This window comes from Lissotriton vulgaris, chromosome 12 (assembly GCF_964263255.1).
Source record: "Lissotriton vulgaris chromosome 12, aLisVul1.2, whole genome shotgun sequence".
Taxonomy (NCBI): Eukaryota; Metazoa; Chordata; class Amphibia; order Caudata; family Salamandridae; genus Lissotriton; species Lissotriton vulgaris.
In genome coordinates this window covers 42,823,187-42,843,549 of record NC_141700.1, presented here as the reverse complement: position 1 = coordinate 42,843,549, position 20,363 = coordinate 42,823,187, and the positions used below count along the sequence as shown (strand labels likewise).

General features: G+C 42.5%; 1 protein-coding gene across 5 annotated transcripts in view; it reads left to right on the top strand.

Annotated features, from left to right (window-relative positions):
* Positions 1–19,408, top strand: part of PDE4C (phosphodiesterase 4C) — a 1,034,448-nt gene extending 1,015,040 nt beyond the window's left edge. For all 5 annotated transcript variants that reach the window (XM_086946998.1, XM_086946997.1, XM_086946999.1 and 2 more), the window contains 8 exons: positions 4,390–4,559; positions 6,414–6,512; positions 8,203–8,367; positions 9,556–9,655; positions 12,056–12,210; positions 14,464–14,586; positions 15,993–16,175; positions 18,648–19,408. In XM_086946998.1, coding sequence (XP_086803124.1) covers positions 4,390–4,559; positions 6,414–6,512; positions 8,203–8,367; positions 9,556–9,655; positions 12,056–12,210; positions 14,464–14,586; positions 15,993–16,175; positions 18,648–19,271 — 1,619 coding nt within the window. In that variant the 3' untranslated portion in view covers positions 19,272–19,408. The remainder of the gene's footprint in view (positions 1–4,389; positions 4,560–6,413; positions 6,513–8,202; positions 8,368–9,555; positions 9,656–12,055; positions 12,211–14,463; positions 14,587–15,992; positions 16,176–18,647) is intronic.
* Positions 19,409–20,363: the final 955 nt, after the last annotated feature.

The window sequence follows — 20,363 nt, the reverse complement described above, 5'->3', positions numbered from 1 at the left end:
ATAATGTCAGCTTTATGACGTCTCCATGTCCTTTTGTTTTGCATTAGCATCCTTTATAATGTCAGCTTTATGACGTCTCCATGTCCTTTTGTTTTGCAGTAGCATCCTTTATAATGTCAGCTTTATGACGTATCCATGTCCTTTTGTTTTGCATTAGCATCCTTTATAATGTCAGCTTTATGACGTCTCCATGTCCTTTTGTTTTGCAGTAGCATCCTTTATAATGTCAGCTTTATGATGTCTCCATGTCCTTTTGTTTTGCATTAGCATCCTTTATAATGTCAGCTTTATGACGACTCCATGTCCTTTTTGTTTTACATTAGCATCCTTTATAATGTCAGCTTTATGACGTCTCCATGTCCTTTTGTTTTGCATTAGCATCCTTTATAATGTCAGCTTTATGACGTCTCCATGTCCTTTTGTTTTACATTAGCATCCTTTATGATGTCAGCTTTATGACGTCTCCGTGCCCCTTTGTTTTGCATTAGCATCCTTTATAATGTCAGCTTTATGATGTCTCCATGTCCTTTTGTTTTGCATTGGCATCCTTTATAATGTCAGCTTTATGACGTCTCCATGTCCTTTTGTTTTGCATTCGCATCCTTTATAATGTCAGCTTTATGACGTCTCCATGTCCTTTTGTTTTGCATTCGCATCCTTTATAATGTCACTTTATGACGTTTCCGTGTCCTTTTGTTTTGCATTAGCATCCTTTATAATGTCAGCTTTATGATGTCTCCATGTCCTTTTGTTTTGCATTAGCATCCTCTATAATGTCAGCTTTATGACGTCTCCATGTCCTTTTGTTTTGCATTACCATCCTTTATAATGTCAGCTTTATGACGTCTCAATGTCCTTTTGATTTGATTTAGCATCCTTTATGATGTCACTTTATAACGTCTCCATGTCCTTTTGTTTTACATTAGCATCCTTTATGATGTCAGCTTTATGACGTCTCCGTGCCCCTTTGTTTTGCATTAGCATCCTTTATAATGTCAGCTTTATGACGTCTCCATGTCCCTTTGTTTTACATTAGCATCCTTTATAATGTCAGCTTTATGACGTTTCCATGTCCTTTTGGTTTGCATTAGCATCCTTTATAATGTCAGCTTTGACGTCTCCATGTCCCTTTGTTTTACATTAGCATCCTTTATAATGTCAGCTTTATGATGTCTCCATGTCCTTTTGTTTTGCATCAGCATCCTCTATAATGTCACTTTATGACTTCTCCATGTCCCTTTGTGTTACATTAGCATCCTTTATAATGTCAGCTTTATGACGTCTCAATGTCCTTTTGTTTTGCATTAGCATATTTTATAATGTCAGCTGTATGACGTCTCCATGTCCTTTTGTTTTGCATTAGCATCTTTTATAATGTCAGCTTTATGACGTCTCCATGTCCCTTTGTTTTGCATTAGCATCCTTTATAATGTCACTTATTGATGGCTCCATGTCCTTTTGTTTTTACTTTAGCATCCTTTATAATGTCAGCTTTATGACGTCTCCATGTCCTTTTGTTTTGCATTACCATCCTTTATAATGTCAGCTTTATGACGTCTCCATGTCCTTTTGTTTTGCAGTAGCATCCTTTATAATGTCAGCTTTATGATGTCTCCATGTCCTTTTGTTTTGCATTAGCATCCTTTATAATGTCAGCTTTATGACGACTCCATGTCCTTTTTGTTTTACATTAGCATCCTTTATAATGTCAGCTTTATGACGTCTCCATGTCCTTTTGTTTTGCATTAGCATCCTCTATAATGTCAGCTTTATGACGTCTCCATGTCCTTTTGTTTTGCATTAGCATCCTCTATAATGTCAGCTTTATGACGTCTCCATGTCCTTTTGTTTTGCATTACCATCCTTTATAATGTCAGCTTTATGACGTCTCCATGTCCTTTTGTTTTGCAGTAGCATCCTTTATAATGTCACTTTATGACGTCTCCGTGTCCTTTTGTTTTGCATTAGCATCCTTTATAATGTCAGCTTTATGACGCCTCCATGTCCTTTTGTTTTACATTAGCATCCTTTATAATGTCAGCTTTATGACGTCTCCGTGTCCTTTTGTTTTGCATTAGCATCCTTTATAATGTCAGCTTTATGACGTCTCCATGTCCTTTTGTTTTGCAGTAGCATCCTTTATAATGTCAGCTTTATGACGTCTCCATGTCCTTTTGTTTTGCATTAGCATCCTTTATAATGTCAGCTTTATGATGTCTCCATGTCCTTTTGTTTTGCATTAGCATCCTCTATAATGTCACTTTATGACGTCTCCGTGTCCCTTTGTGTTACATTAGCATCCTTTATAATGTCACTTTATGACGTCTCCGTGTCCTTTTGTTTTGCATTAGCATCCTTTATAATGTCACTTTATGACGTCTCCGTGTCCTTTTGTTTTGCATTAGCATCCTTTATAATGTCAGCTTTATGATGTCTCCATGTCCTTTTGTTTTGCATTAGCATCCTTTATAATGTCACTTTTGTGTTAGACACATCCTTTGTGATGTCACCATGCTCTTTTGTTTTAAAGTCCCGTTCTCTGTGGCACCACTTTATCTTTTGTGTGTTCTCACTATATCCTGTGCTGTGTCGTCATATCCTGCATGATGCTCAGACACAATCGATAATAGAAATTTAAACATCCTTTGATTGCATGTGACAGGCAGCCCGGGCTATGAATATGTCTTTATATTTTTTCTGTGCAGTAATAATTCAAGACCGAGTTTAGCTCTCGAGGGCAGATAAATTAGCATTTTGTGACCCAGCCACTACACGACCTTGAGGAGCTGGAAGTATTTGGTCCCCTGCCATCCGGGAAGAAAGGCCCGCGAGGGGGGTCTGTACTACACGGGTTTCAGGGAAGCACCGACATTCCTCCACACATTGTCTCCCGTTGCCATGGCAGCGGTAATATTATTAGACCCCAACTTGCGTCAATTGGCAGTGTTTAAATAATATTAGCGAGGGCTTGGGGCTCGAGGCGAAGGGAAGCTGCCAGGCGGAGGGCACGATGCCTGCTGCGGGGGTCCGCCCGAGGAGCTGAGCCCCCCGGGGGAGATGCACCTGCAGCCGGGGGAGCTCCGGGTGCTGCTTCTAGGTGGGTGCGCGAGACCACGAGGTGGGTTGCGGGGCTGGGGTTTCCCCGAATGTGCTGGAGACGAGGCAGTGTGAGACTTGGCAGGGGTGCAAGATGTGTGGTGTGGCCCCTCCCCCTCGGCTCCCCAAGAACTGTGCTACGATACATCTGGCCGGTATAACGATAGCACCTCTGCCACAGATGTGTACATTGGCATTTTTAGGGCCTCATTGTTTTTGTTAGCCTGTAACACTTGCTGTACTCTCCCCAAAAGGCAGCACGTGCAATATTTTCGATTATTGCCTTTTTTATGTGCTATAAAATATTTAGCCAATTACGCCTCCTCTGCCAATCCATCCACATTAAACTGGCACAGTACCTTCACTCTGCACCAGGAGAACTGTGCCCCCTGTTGGGAGGGTAGGACAGGCTATGCTGCCTCCCCGTGGACTCCATAAAGTGGCACGCTAGTGTCCCAAGCACGGGAGCAGGACACTGGCTGGGTGCACGTTAGCCCACTGGCATCTGGACTCAGAACCTTAAGTTCCCTCAGATGGCACTGTCCAGATGGCACAGGAGTAAAGACTTCTGAGTGGTCACTGTTCGGCTGGTGGGTGGGATGAGAGGTGGGCGGCAGGTTTGAAACTGCATCCGGCTGCAGGACGCACCCAATGAACCCTACCGGAGGTGGGGTTCATTCTGACCAGTACTTCAGTGCTCCTCTAAATGTATTTCCCCAAATCGTGCCTTATTCTCGGTTCCAGGCTGGGAATCCTTTTCATGGGTTTTCATGTTTTTGTTGTTCAGTTTTGGTCCGTTTTCATAGGCATGGCATGTTCTTATGTCTCCATAACCTTTTTTTAAAAATAAATTGTTCTTCTCCATGTAGTACCATTGAAACCTCATCAGAGTAATTGTAGTTAGAGGGGTGCCAATGTGATAGTGTTTGTTCTGCTTACACTGGTACATCACACCAGGAGTCCGACCTTACTCCAATGCCAGCTTGTTGGCTTCAAGTGATACCCGCTGGATAACTAAAACTGTCAAAAAATGGGAAAAGCATATGGGTCACAAAAAATGGCATGCAACTGAAGTCAAATCATAATATTGTAAAATTTAAATAGAGTAAAACGGAATAAACTGTGCAAAAAGTTCGATATTTGTAAACAACACTCAAAGGTGCCGGCTTCGGTATAGTAAATTTGATGGACGTTCACGATGAATGTAGATCCGATCAGTTGTGCTTTAATCGGGCTTGGACCCCAGCTGGCCCGTGTCTCATTTCTTGGATTCCGTCTCCTTGTCGTCCTTAGATAAGCAGCATGAAGTGGAAATCCCGTCGCCAACATCGAAAGAGGAGAAGAAGAAGAGGCCGATGTGTCAGATCACTGGGGTGAAGAAGCTGACCCACAGCTCCAGCTTCACCACCTGCAGTATTCCCCGCTTCGGGGTCAAGACCGAGCAGGAGGGATCTTTAGCTTCGGTGAGCATTGACGGGTTTCGGGCTAGTGTTTAGTGTTGGCTTCGGTGGGTGATGCCACTGGCAACCAGTCATTTCCTGGTCACCTCGCCTTGGATTTGGTGTCTGCATTGAATGAAGAAATCAAATGTTGAACTGGTTGTGATCGATGGGTGAAGTCCTGCTGGATTGCAGTTCTTTGCGATATTAAGTTAAGGACCACATTTAGAGTTGTGTGCTAATGTGCAATCCTCCGCTTCTTGGAGAAAATGCGAAATGTGACGGAGAACCCACTAGTAGGATTTCCACCGATGCGGGCAGAGAATGGCGGACGAGATGTGACTAGTGATTTCTTCTCTAATTTATCATTTGCTCCAAATACTGGAGCTGTTTCTCTTAATACCCAACTTTAAATCATGCCCCTTGCATTGCCTGGTGTGTGAGTTTTATTTACTCTGCTGTGAGAGCTTATGGGCACTCTGCTGTGAGACCAGGTGTCTGAAGTCTCTGCAAGAGCTGGAAGAAAAGCTTCTACGAAGTCTCATGAGGGGTGAGCTGGTATGCAATCTTGTGCGAGACCTAGAGTTAGGTAGTATGCAGTGTCATGTGATTGTTGGGTGGTGTCCAGTCTCGTGTGAGAACTAGAGAAGTATTTTCTTTCTTATTTTTTTAGCCCCTGTTGTTGTGCAAATAGTTTTGTTCTCAACATTAACGCAGTCCATTCTCTAACCTGTGATGATGCATTTGTTGCCCAGTAAACTGACTCTTCCTTTTACAATGATGCCCAGTGCTTCTCCTGCAATGGGTAAAGTGCAGATACAGTCCAGCTGTGACCTGTGACCTCTCTGCTGCGACCTGACCTCCTAAACCTCGACAGTCAGCCAGGACATTCATATATACATACATTTCATTCACTCTGTGCCACAAGACCAGAAAAAGCACCTGGAGATGGGTGTTGGTGATTCAAAAAGTGCAATTTGTTTCAGGGATACAAATCCAATGCGTTTCGGCTCGATCTTATGAGCCTTGTAAGGTATTCTGCAGCACACATACAAAGAGGAATATGGATCAAAGGTGCCACTTCCTGCACAAAAACTATCTTGCCCTTAATGCAGACATCCATGTGCTATGGCGCTAGGAAGCCAGCAGTGCCCAAGTGCTACGAGAGAGCAGAAATGCACCATATCTTAGTAAGTATGGTGAATTGTTGCTCTCTCCATTTGATTCAGTGCAGAAACTTCCCTTGCTACCTTGCGTTGCATCAAACTTTAGTAAACGTTAGCCTAAGTGTTTTGGCTGTTGTCCTGAAATTGCTGTAAGTTGCTTGTCAAATGACTTCGGTAAACCAGGTTAACATTTCTGGTCTTTTCCATACTGTTATGCTTAGACATAAACCTAATTTAGGAAGACACTGATTTACCTCCAGATCCGAACAGATATAGTAATATGGAAGGAACTGTAGGAAACTTCCTACTTGCTAAGATGGATGGATGACGTAACAATGCGAGTCAAAACAATGCGTGCAGTTACATTGCGGTCGTTACAACGACTGCGATCGCTATTCCATTACAACGCAATTCTTTACATCGACTTGCGCTAGATGGTGTGCTAACATTAGAAAAGTATAATTTACTATTCCAGCTCTAATCCGCTTAACAGTAGGTAAGGTGTTGGGATAGTAAACTACACTATTTGTAATGTTAGCACGCCATCTAGCGCAAGTCGATGTAAAGACTTGTGTTGTAATGGCATAGCGTGGTTACATCGCGGTCGTTGTAACGACCACGATGTAACAGCATCACGGTGTACAGACCGCGATGTTAAGGATGTTCCCCTGCTAAGACATATATGTAATCCATGTGTTTCTCCCATGTGTAGGAAATTGAAGATTCCAACAAATGGGGCCTGGACATGTTCAAAGTAGCAGAGTTTTCAGGAAACCGGCCTCTGACGGTCATCATGTACACCATATTCCAGGTAAGAGACTCCCTCAAAGCGACGGAGGGAACTCTTCGACAGTGTTAAAACTGTGCTCTGTGCAATAAATTACAGGTGTCTGCTGATTGGGCACCCAATGGAAAAAGCCAGAACTCTGGGCACTTGTCCAGACACAGGACTATGGAGCAAGATGTATGTTCGCAAACTTTCCAAATTGTTAAAACAGTGGGTTTACAAACAATAAAACCCTTTCAATAATGTACTCAGCCTATTTAGTAGTTTGTAAACGTTTTTTTGAACCACCAAATGGACTTAGAAAATGGACACTGAAACACCATTTGTAAGGGGCTTTTTAGGGTGTCCTTTCCAAATTGCAAATGGTTTGCAACCATAAGTCAGGTTGCAAGATATTGAAAATGTATCAGTCCCCAGTTGGGGTGCTAACTGATTCGCAAAAGCGAAGGAGTGCCCCTTGGAGCCCTCACACACTGTGAATTGTGGAAAATGTTTCTGTTGTAATAGGTAGTGTTACAGGGAACCGCTGCCAACTCTCCAAAAAACTTTTAAAACTATTTTTTTTAAAGGAGTCTTGTTTCTTTTGAGGAAATTGGGCGAGTTTAAAAAGAAAATCTGCAATTTTAGGCCTGACGCTCTTCTGACTCTTGCAAACCACCATAAAACTGATAGTATCCAATCAGAGTGAGTCGCTTTTTGCAACCTACCTAAGGAGTATTAATTTGGTAGGTTGGATTACGACCCACTCTGATTTGCAATTTTACGAACCGTCCTATTAGTGCATAAATCGGTTTACAAACCTCATTACTGGTTGCAAATTTTGGGTAATCTGCTGCTTTAGGTTTCCATGTTTATTTGAAGTAGGTTTCTGAATGTTTGGGGATTCATAAAAAAAACTCAAGAGTCCAACTGAAAAGCTAATGTAGTAAAACATTTCCAGGAATATTGTTTAACAAACCACATTTTTTGCTTATGCACTTACCACTAATTTAAGAACCGAAATCTGTAAAACAATTTGGAAATGTTCCTATTCACAGATGCCAACCTCTGTATGTGTCTATTTATTTGTGTTCAGCAGCAATTCCTCTAGAAATGGCAAGATAGGTTAAACAGAGGGGGCACATAACCACCTAGCTACATGATGGTAGCATTTACTGTGATTGGAGACGGCACTGGAAAAAAATGCGACATAAACATTGCAGCAGACCGTACCTCTGACTTGGTATCCATCTGGTTACCGTAGTCGGGATAAATAGCCGGGATGAGTTTGGTTGAGCAGGCTATGGTGAGCTTCACCTGGGTGGAGGTGGCGATTCGGCAAGGCTCTTTCGAGCGTGAACAGAAAGGTAACTGGGAGCACTTCGAACCTTGCTGAACGCAGCTCATGGAAAAAGAAAATTATTACAGTTCCATGAGGACTTTTCTGGGTATTGCTGCAAAGGCTTGACTGCGATCAAACTCCAAGTCATAGAAACTATCAATTTAGAGTTATTTTGAAACTTCATTATTGTGTGAGAAAAGACAACTTATAACTTCTCAAATTCTAATCATGAAACTCCTCTATGACTGCTCCTGGTGGCCCTGCTCAGTGGTTGTTCAAATATTCACCGCGTCTCAGGTCCGAGCAGGCCTCCTTGTTCAGCTATCTGCACATTGTCCTCCGCGAAAGCACGACATTACAAGTAATGAGCTGTTTGTTAATCTGCATTTACAGGAGCGAGACCTGCTGAAGACCTTCCGGATTCCAGCCGACACGTTCATCACCTACATGATGACGTTGGAGGATCACTACCGTGCTGACGTGGCCTACCACAATAACATCCACGCGGCTGATGTGGTTCAGTCAACGCACGTGCTGCTCTCTACTCCTGCTTTGGAGGTGAGCATCAGCCAGAAGTCCACCAGTGACTGCTTTTTAGGGTGTAAATTCCACTAATCCTGGCTCCATATGGAAGCCAAGCTTCTTCAATTTTCTGAAGTCAGTCGGAGGCAAAGCCGACTCCCGGCTTTTGGAATGCATGTATAGCTGCATGCTGCAGCCAAAGGTGGGATTCTCTGTACTTTTCAAAAGCTATACATTTCGGAAAAAAATACTTTCAGTTTCAAAACCTGGGGCAGATTTAGCAACGCAGCAAGACAACTTACAGTGCTGCATCCAATGCAAAGGCCAGGAATGTGCCATATATACTAACATATGGTGCAGTCCTGCGATCTCTCTGCGCTGGCGCAATTGTGACTGCTAACGCAGGCACCCTTGCGCCCTGTTACAAGGTTGCCTGGGTTACAGCCAGGATTGGCTTTGTGCAGGCAGAGGCAGTTTCCTCTTTCTACGTGTTCTGCAGAATGCATCACACGTAGAAAGAGGAAATAACGAGGAGAAATAAGCATATTTCTCCTCGTTACACCTCTATTGGTAAGTCTTATTATTTTGACGCATTCCCAGTTCTACTAGTTTTAGTAAATGTGAGAATGCACCAAAAATCCTAGGTCGATGTGTGGGAATGCCCACGCTCCCTCCATGGTACGCCTTCCCAACGCAGAGTAACGTAAGGCTGCAACTTGCGCTGCCATGCGTTATCCAGATTTACTTAGCCGCGCATGGTGGCTCTGCATGACTTGGCAAATCTGACTGAAGGGCTCGCATTGCCTCGCGTCACGCTGCGTAACACAAGCGAGACACAAGCTCTTTGTATATCTGGACCAAACTTTTTAACTGTAATGGGAATTCGAGTGTTGACAGAGGCCGGGTATTATAATTTTCAGTCTGAAGACTGCAAGAAATCAGTTTCTCTAACTGCTAACATAAACGGGTAGAGGTGAACCAATAAGTAAAAACTTTAATTAGCTCTTCTGTTTCAAAGATGGTTACAAATGTAATAATTTTTTCGAGATATATGGAGTAATAAATGTTTTATTTCTGCTTTATAAATACACATATCCTTAATAATGCAAACATTTAGACTCATTTTTCTTTTTGTGCAAGATTGGCCACTTAAATATAAAATATAAACCCAGAAAAGGTTTCTACTTTCCAGTTTCACAATTTGTTTTTTTTACTTTATCCTAGGCTGTTTTTACTGATCTAGAAATTCTGTCTGCAATTTTTGCCAGCGCAATCCATGACGTTGATCATCCAGGGGTGTCTAATCAATTTCTGATCAACACAAGTAAGTAGGAAACCTCTCCTCACTTCAAAATCATTACCTTTAGGTATTCAATTTCAGTGATCTATTTTATTTTGTTGATCGGTAATCTGGACAAACAACTAGATGGAAACAGTTTGAATGCCACCACCTAGTGGTTGAACAAAGTAATGCTCTCTCCTGAGTCAGAGCGTGTCACCTTAGCATGGTAAGGTGAGGGCAATTTCCTTTAGAAACTGATTTTCACTGTGACTACATTTTGGTAGTAAATCCACAAAATGTTTTTTTTGTTTTTTTGCCTGTGGGTCTGCTGTATTTATTGTTTTCTCATGCAATAGTCTTATGATTCAAGTAGCAGCATTTCATGAGTTTAAGAAAAAAAGCATCATAGCTGTCCTCACCTTAGCCAGTTCGGTTGCTGTGCTTATCATCTGTACCCACTCTCTCCCCCTACCAGTGTTTAATTTGAGCAGTTGGTTTCCTGGTCTTGGCACCGACACTTAATTATCAACAGCTGCCCTAATTATAGTCTGCCACATGGTGGCGCTGTTTATCTAATTTAGAGACAAGCATCACAACAATTGTTTGTTAATGCACTATGGGGCATATGTAGGTAATTTCTATTTTGCGATTCTCAAATAGCGATTTTTAAGGAATCGCTATTTGAGAATTGCAAAATGGAATGTAGGTAAAAAATCTCAATTTTTTTGGGAATTGCTAAAATTCCTTAATTGCGAATCGCAATTAAGGAATGAGTGTCCCATTCATTCCTATGGGCCAAGAGGCCCATAGGAATGAATGGGGATACATTCTCAAATTGCGATTTTCTATGAGAAAATCGCAATTTGAGAATCGCAATTCCAAGGGTGCCAGGGTGTCCAGAGGACACCTGTTGCACCCCTGGAATGTGCATGTAAGTACATGTGGTGCACATACATGCCCTAAGGGCATGTCTGTGCGCCACATGGCACTTTAAATTTTTATAAAAAATGCGTTTTGACAGGAAATCGCTAAATACCATCTACTTGGAGTAGGTGGTATTTTGCGATTCCTTAAGCCAAAATCGCAATTTTGAAGGCACCCCTACATAGCATTTAAAGGAATCGCAAAATTGTGATTCCTTAAATGCTTGAGCAAAATAAGGAATCGCAATCTTAGCGATTCCTTATTTTGCTATGTGGCCCATACATACCAAAACGCCTTTTGCGAATCGCAAACGGCTTCCTACATATGCCCCTATGTCTTTAAAATGACTAATACTGGCCCCCTAAAGCCATTCTTATACCTTTAGCGACCTGGAATACTCAGAATTGTCACACTTGGAGGAGTGTGATGTTTAGTAGCTGTGTTGGTGCTGTCATGGCAGGGACAATGGGTGGTGCACGCTGTAGTGGCCCCCTCAGAAGGGCTCTGGCGCTGATTTGTTCACAAATTAAGCAATGTCCCCCACACACCGTCACCAAGCAGTGATTAGGTAGGCATATGTTGACAACAATTACTGAAGAGTTGAACAGATGAATATGTATGTGGTCCGTTAAATGGATGAATGATTTCAGTTTTTCACGCCTGAGACCTGTTTATCACTCTCTTAGACTCCTTTCTTGTTAAGATGTTTATTTTAGTCGCCTCATTGCGGTTTCCATATCCCTCGTTTCTTGGAATTCTGCCTTTTTTGCCCATGGTCTGACTCAGCTAGTTCCCACCTAAGTAGGTCATTCCCTTTAAGAGGAAACTCGCTGAGTCATCTATTCAGTGAGTCATTGTATGGGGAATACATACCCAAAACCCATAAAAAAGCGGTTTTAGTCTACAGCCTAATGCAGAATAGTGCAGAAGAAATCTGTTTCTAAAGGGAATTGGCCTTACTCTACCAGTGCCTGGAAGTTATGAAAAGGGAAGAGGAAAAACGGTTTGATTCTTACAAATCACACTGATCTTTCAAAGTTTTTTTTTCAAATGGCATAGATTATAAACGTTATTACACAAAGATCAACTTTCATTCAATCGGTACATCTTCAATTATTTGGAAAGTTCTCAGGCGAGGCAATAGTGATTGGACTATGTGATGTTTACCAAACTTAAGTACATTAACTCAGCCCATCTACACTCATGACTTCTGACAGTGTCGCCAAGCTTCATATTCCTTGTTTGATAAGTTTAAACTTTCCCAACTTCTCTTTCGTGAGAAATTTTGTGCACAAAAGGATTTAGAGAATCTTTCTGCTATAAGTGAATGACTTTAAAAGAAAATAAAAAAATTGAAAAGGAAAATTTTTTGTAACTTTGGGCCGCTTTGTCTTCTATCCACTGGATTATTGACAAAGTTCCATGAAATATTACAGTGACAAAGCAATGATGGACAGGCATTTTTAATGTACCTCGTGTTTCTAAAAGTCACACGTACTCTTTCTGTTTCCATCGTAGACTCTGAGTTAGCACTTATGTACAATGACGCCTCCGTCTTGGAAAACCACCACCTGGCTGTCGGCTTTAAGCTTCTGCAGGAAGAGAACTGCGACATCTTCCAGAACCTGACCAAAAAGCAGCGGCAGTCTCTACGAAAGATGGTGATTGACATGGTGAGCATTGGTCATTTGGGAAAGTCTGGTACGCAGAGATTTTTAAATAATCCACCCTTTAGGGTGTCCATTTAATGCCAAGACCATTGGTTCTTTTTTTACACCTTCTGTTCACAGTAATGTTTACATGTTAGCACCATGTCATGTGACTTTGGTATCTAGGGCCGGACATTTATCTTTCAGGCCTCATTGATTGCGGTATACCTACCTCTCACGTGTACATAGAGGCAAAATGTGCATATTGTTACATTGTGCAGAACACAGGATGTAATGGCTGTGATTTCCACCCACCCTTGGATGACATGTAAATGCTGCAGGTAGTGCAGAACCCAGCAGCGCTATTTCGGAGTGTGATTGCGTTCTTCACAGCTTTGGGTTAAGTTATTTCCCAATCCGCTACATCTCTGTCCTTTTAAAAACCTATCAACACATTGACGTTTACTATTAACCCCTTCACTGCGGCGGCTATTCCGCCGCAGTGCTAAGGGGGCGGGGCGGAAGAGCGGCAGGCGCATGCTGGTGACGGAACCGCTCCATCACCAGTGTCGGTTGCGCTGTGCTTATGACGGAGCGGTTCCGTCATGGCCCCGCCCGCTCAATAGAACGCTCAGCGCAGGCGCGGAATTCGCGCCGCGCATGAGCGGCGGGCGGGCCATGACGGAACCGCTCCGTCATCAGCACAGCGCCACCGCAGCTGATGACCGAGCGGTTCCGTCATCAGCACGGAAGAGGTTAATGATTATTATCCAACCTAAAACTATATTTGTTACTTTCTAACAGAAAAACACAAAATCAATTGTACAATTTACAGGCAGATTTGCCTTTTATAATATCTCCGTCCTCTTATATTCTCTGCATCATTGTGGCCAGAAAATATGGTCAGGAAATCCCTGAAGATTTTATCGTATTAAGTGCCCGACGTAAATAGGCTCTGTTGCCAATTTTATGTGGTTTATTGCGATATAAGTCTCATGATTGCTTGATTGAATTTGATCAGTTATCATGAGATTTTGGGAAAGCCACATTTCTTTTAATAGTTGAGATACAATATATTTCCAGGAGTCAACATGCTACCAAATGTATTAAATATGTATTACCATATATTCAAATCTGGTGAAGATAGTTACTTAAGAGAAAATACAATGACATTTGATAACAAGTGTTGACTGAGGTGTCCAACTATGGTTTAGATTTTCAAGTTACCCATATGAGATACATTTCATTGCAGTTTCCAGATGAGAACTACTTAGAGTTATTTTTAGGTCTGCGACAGCACATATGCTGCATGCACTCTCGCTTGCGAGGGCTATTATTCATAATAAAGTGCTTGGAGACCGCCCACTGCTTACCATTTGTTGGCTTCTATGTCACTCTTCTTTGATGCCTTCTAATTGGCGAGTGCATGTCGGGTGTCACTTCCTTTTCTTTTTGTGTAGCATGGACCAACTTAATTATTGTCCGTCCGCTGATCGCACTGTGTTTGAGTTATGCATTTCAGGACACTTCTGTTTTGGGTTCTTATGCTTTCTCCATATGTTCTGTTTTCAAATGCCACTCCATGCCAATCCACTCCACACAATGCCATTTCTGTTGCACTCTATGCCACTCTCCTCTACACAATGCAATTATACACCGCTTTGCTCTATACCACTTCTCTCTATGCCACTCCACACCAGTATGCACCAGCCCACTCTGCCACCCTACATCACTTCACTGTACTCCACTCTACTCTGTGCCAATCCATTCCATGCAACTCTACACCGCTGAACTCCACTATACAGCGCTCCACGCCACTCTACCCTACTCCATGCCACTCTGATACTCCACAGCACTCTACGCCACTACACTACACCTTGCCATTCTACTGTATCCCACTCTATTCTGTGCCACTCTACTCTATGCCACGCCACTCTACTTCACACCAGTCTACTCCACACCATGCCACTCCACTCTACCCCACTCTACTTTACGCAACGCAATGCCACTCACACTGTACTCTACTCTACACCATTCTACTCTACGCTACTCTACTCTTTGCCACTATACTGTTCGTCACTCCAATCCACTCTGCGGCACTCTGTCTGGAGTGTTGATGACCTTACCATGTCTTTATTAGGATGCAGCAGATGATAAGTGCCTTTTCCTGATTGGTCAGAAGAGCAGAGGCCCTTTCTGTGATCCCTCATGTACTGCGGTTCGTAGATCGTTTGCGTTAGTGCTGATTCGCTATTCTTCTTCCCCCCTCCACCGTAGGTGCTGGCGACGGACATGTCCAAACATATGAACCTGCTGGCAGATCTGAAGACCATGGTCGAAACCAAGAAAGTCACAAGTTTAGGAGTCCTGCTGCTAGATAACTATTCTGATCGCATACAGGTGTGTAATGTATTGTAATCTGCTGTTAAACTGTTAAGCATGAAATGGGGGAGAATAATCAGAGATTTTCACTTGAAAGACCAGTTAGGACAGGGGTGAATGTTACTGTCACGACAACAGAGCCTGAATAGGGGCAAAGGTGGCAAACCGGTGTTAAAAGTGAGCTCCACAGAGGAGTCCTCGTCTATTCGACCATCCTCACCACCATGACGTAACCCTTTCCTTGGTTTTAAATCGAAACAGCGCTCCTTCCCCTGTCATTGCTCAGGCGATAAGAAATTTCAGGCTTATTAGCCAATGGTTCTTAACTCTGACCTGTCAGTCACCGTCCCATTCTGCATCCAGGTTCATGCCCACACGTGTCCAATGAGCCATAATATCTGTGATATATATATGATCACGCCTGGTGTAAGAGGACAGTTGCCACAAATTGGTGGAAGCCCCATCTATCCAGGTGTGTCTACCTCACTGGAGCCTATGGAAGGACTGTGTTTCGAATGACAGAGCCGACGGCTGTTCCACTGACTGAAACCCCCTCTGATACCTAAACACAGGTGTGATGGCCCAAAGGGGTCACCCCAATTAGGGTCAGCCTTCAAACTATTATATTTTCCTCCGTGACTGCTGGGCATGAAATGGTAGCACTGACCAGGAAAAAACAATGATGTCTGCAAGCTTGGAGAAAACTCCAGAGGCCATGGTATTTTTTTTTTTTTTTTTTTACTATCTGGGGGTTTCTTTTTTAGAAACACAGAAAATTGAGACCAGGCTGCAACATCTAGGTAGAGCTGCTGTTACTGTTTGCATCTGCTGATACTGCCATGGGGTGGCAGGAGCAGTTGTGAGGCCTTTGTCGAAAGTTTCCCAGCTTCACCCAAAGTTCCAATCGTGTATTAGTTTCCGCTTTGAATTATTATATTTTTACTTTATTTTGCCCAAATGACTAAAAGCCAGTCGTAGTCAGATTTGGACACAAGGCTAGAAAATTGGTGCAAGTGTATGTGAAAACATTGACATTACTGTCAATACTCACAGTTTAGAAGGTTCAAGTTTTTGAATTGGCGTCTCTCCTTTAGCTTGCCACCCTCAAAGGCTAAAGACTCAGGATTAACCCCTACCTTTTCAGAGGTGTGTGAAGGGATTACTGATAAGCGATCATACAGCCATAACTTTCTACGAGACCAACCCCACTCTGGTCAGATATCATGCTCGGTTTTTTGAAAAAGCAGATGATTACACTTTGCACTGCGTTGTACAACAACAACCGATAAAATTAATAGCTTGGGAGCGCAGTGGTCACTACACACACCCTAACGAAACCTTCTAATGGTTTGATCCAGTATTGTCAAGTACAGTTTTCTTATATGCCTCTGACCTTTGACACCCGGTATCCTGTTTTAACCCAGGTGTTGCAGAATATGGTGCACTGCGCAGATCTCAGCAATCCCACAAAGCCCTTAGAGTTATACCGACAGTGGACGGATCGCATCATGGTTGAGTTCTTTCACCAGGGAGACTGCGAGCGGGAGAAGGGCATGGAGATCAGCCCCATGTGTGATAAGCACAATGCTTCGGTGGAAAAGTCTCAGGTATGTCTACGGAACTATCCTCAGTATGAATGACAAATAGAGTGCAGAACATTTCAGCGTATACTATGCACCTTATAAGTCATGCAGCGCCATGACCCCACAATGACAGCACTTCCGCTTAAAATGGCAGATACACCTTAGGCTCACTTCATAAAGGTAATGTGCACTTAACTTCAATTCAGATGTGCAAATGGCATTATTTACGAGTGTAAATTCTAGTTTCATAGTTTAAAAACCAATAATTTACACTCGAAAATCAATTTACTTCTATGTAGTTTTACACTAGCATCTTAAATCTCTACTCAGAGGACACCTGCCAGAGTAAGTGAATGCCCACAAACTCGCAAGTTAATGAGTACTCACAAACGTTTGTAAGCAGTTTTTGCCTTGTAAATGCACTTTAAATTACACTTAACTACTCATAGGAAGCTGAAACTTACGCACTTTCCTAGGAGTTCTGGAATCCTTTCTGAACTGCGACTTTGAAAAATTACACTACACCTAGGTGTAATCCTGCATTCCCAATACAATTTAAAATATATAGACTGTTACTACATCTAGCCCCCTTACCAAAAGATTAGTCACCTGATTCACAAAAGACCTTTAGATTCCTAGACACAATATGCATGTTAACATTTTATGATTTTTTATAAATGGGATGCGCACTTCGTTGATAAAGCTCCGAGGTGTAGATCTTGAATGTGTAAACCGCTGTACCTAGATAACCTTTCAAATTTAACATGCATGTTTAGGTGCCACAAAGAAGCCAGTTGTCACAGACTGTACCTAGACAAAGTTTGCAGGCCTTCTTGTGTGGAGAAAAACAATTATTGTCTGGAGCGAGATTGAGAACATTTCGTTCAACTGTCCGACATTAAGTTATGCAATAAAACGTAAGGCTGCAGATAGTGCAGACAAACTCCGTACCCAGGCAGAAGCTGACGGAGCTTCTCGAATGTTGCAGGAACATACTCTCAAGTTATAGAGACAGTAAAAGCTATATACAGATAAACATCACAGTGGTGTCAGACATATGTTTGGAATAATAGGAGTTTGTGCATGTGATAGGTGCACATTGTCAAAAGATGAGTTGATCAGAAATGGTCTGTGGAAATGTCATTGGTCACGCCACTCGGGGTTCGACCACAGTATTGAGTTTTAAATATCGTCCCATCAAAGTATTGTATCCGGAATTTAGACTACCACAAAATCATGAAGTTAAGTCTGTGCAAAGTGTAAAGTTACTATTCTTAATCCAACATCTACTATTCTTAATCCAACATCTACTATTCTTAGTTGATCATCGCATCAGGCGTAGAATGAAGAATAGTAAATGTATGGTAATCAATACAGACTTCACTTCACGATATTCATATCATCAAGGTACGTAGATGTGGAATTATTTATGGCAAACTGTATCTACTCCCCTTCTCTATTATGCGTCATTCGATATTAAGCATGAGATGTTATGGCAGAATTATATTTTTACTCGATATTGCGACAAACATCTTGCTTAGGTAGACTGTAGTATAACTGTGCATCATGGATACACGGTACTCCTATGCAGCGGGTTTGCTGTCTACTCAAGGTCAGTAATAAGAGATTTTTTGCAACGGATGCACAGATACTGTTCATACATAAGAACTGACAAAAGTCCATCTTAGGCACAAATATTGGCCATATATAAAGTTGGATGGACTGTTTACGTGGGAAAGAGCAGGCAGACGAGGCATGTGACTATGCATGCACTAGGATGACGCTATGCGGACAGCGATCCTTCATCTGCAGAGCCTGCAAAGGTTCTGCACAAAAAGGTGTTTGCCTTTATCTAGTGAATTTATGATGTTTTATGAAAGAAGCAGAAATGATTCATAACTCCTGTAATGTGTAGACTGGGGTCTCTCCATACTGGGGTTCGAGTTGAAGTGGCTTCAGCAATGCGTATGCGTGTCCTGACGCAGCTTCCTACTGGTGGATTCTTAGACCACACGCATGAGTGTCCATGAATCTAGCAATGAGGGAGGGGCAATCACTAAAACGGCATGCAGGTTTCAAACAGGATCCTGGCTAAATTAGAAATTAACCATACAAAGAAAAGATACAACTGAGCATAGTGAAACACTACAGGTATATGCAGGAATCGCATTAGACGTATTTCAAATGTATGATGGTAATTTGGATGCGCAGGGAGTACACAATTATAGATGTCTGTGAGCCAGGATTCAGATTTTCAGCTACATATCTCGTCTGCAATGTATGGATAGAAATACATATGTTGTCCATGAGAGGGTTCTAAGAAAGGAGAACGCTACTTTGAGAAGGTGTAGGAGCCGCTCAAACTTTGTGTGAATGAGATGTGTACTTTGATGTCTCCCGCTCCCACCTCGGATATTTAGCCGTAGACACTTCTGCCACCCCGATCTCCATATCACCTTGGGTGTAACCACCAACATTCTGTTGTCTTTATTTCAGGTTGGATTCATCGACTACATTGTACACCCTCTGTGGGAGACGTGGGCGGATCTGGTGCACCCCGATGCTCAGGACATTTTGGACACTTTGGAAGATAATCGCGAATGGTACCAGAACATGATCCAACAGAGCCCATCGCCGCCCCCCGAGGATCGGGATCCGGAGAGGGCCTCCGGTGGGGACAAGTTTCAGTTCGAGCTCACGCTGGAAGAGGAAGGCGAGTCCGATACTGAGCACGAAGAGATCGAGAGCCCACTGGAAGAGGACACTAGTGGGAGCGAGTCCAAGACTCTGGCCACGGATGACTCCGAATCGGCTGAGATCCACGGCAGCACCGAAGGAGTTGACCAGCTCTCGCCCATTGGGTTGTGTCTGAGTGTGTCTCAGAAATCTTTACTGGACTATGTAGCAGAGGGACAGAATAGCCCTCCTAAGCTATCGACGGTGAAACAAAAACAAGCTTTAAACTTTACCAACAGAAAATCTGTTGAGAGGACGCTATCGCAAACGGACACGAGTACCTCCCGGGTACAGACAGACCTCCCCCGAAAGGAGAACTCCGGGGAGAAGTCACTCAGCCTCGACCAGGAGGGCAACGTCACATTTCTTCCTCTCGGAACGTAACATCAATTGAAACAAACCTCACAACGACTTTGTCACTTTTAACCGCGCACTTGGCTGATTGCTTTAGAATCTTTTATAAAAAAAACACAAATAAAGAAAAAGAGAAGGATTGTATCTATTTAAAACCACCACTGTCACCAAGAAATGTGTTTTAATATTTAATATTGGTCTTTTTATTTTAATTTGCGTAATTGTTTTGTTATTTCCATTTTTTTCTGCAAAAAAATGCTTTCATTCAGGATTATACACAATCCCTGAAAGGAATCTAAATAGAGCGTCCCAAAATGGGAAAAAATTGTATGTATTATTTATTTTTATTTAAAGTATTTCTACAGCACAGAGCAAGCAACAGTGTCAATTGAGAAGAGAATGTTTTTTCCAAAATATCAGAATATAGTTTTATACATCCAGTTGATGACATCAGCAGAACATATTCTACCCGTTAGAAGCAGACCCTGACCAGTGTTGGGTTTCAACCTTTATGTGTGCCTTAACTCCCTCGCTTTCTAACCCCGGCTCCTTAGGACAGAACATCTCTAGTAAGGAGAGCTTTAGCCAGGCAGTATCCCATATCTGGGTAGTAACTATCACATGACCGGGTAGCTTGGTAAACAAGACTGTTCACATCTGACTCTGCCCATCATATCATCCGCTTAAGTCCTTCTTTCATTTCTATACATGACTGAGCATCCTGTCATTCACTCAAGTCCTTCCTCCATTTCTATACATGCGGAACAGCCTATTATCCGCTCAAGTCCTTCTTTCATTTCTATACATGACTGAACATCCTGTCATCCGCTCAAGTCCTTCTTTCATTTCTATACATGACTCTGAATAGCCTATCATCCGCCCAAGTCCTTCTTTCATTTCTATACATGACTCTGAACAGCCTATCATCCACTCAAGTACCTTTTTTAATGTCTATACATACCTCAAATATTCCTTCGACTCCCAGCCGCCCTTGCCTTGACTCATGCAAAGGAAGCTGTGTGACTCTGTAACCTCTCAGAAATATTCACTATGGTTTCTGGCATGAAATGATATTTCAAAGAATAAAAATGAAGATACCAGTTAGGTTTGAGAGGGAGAAAC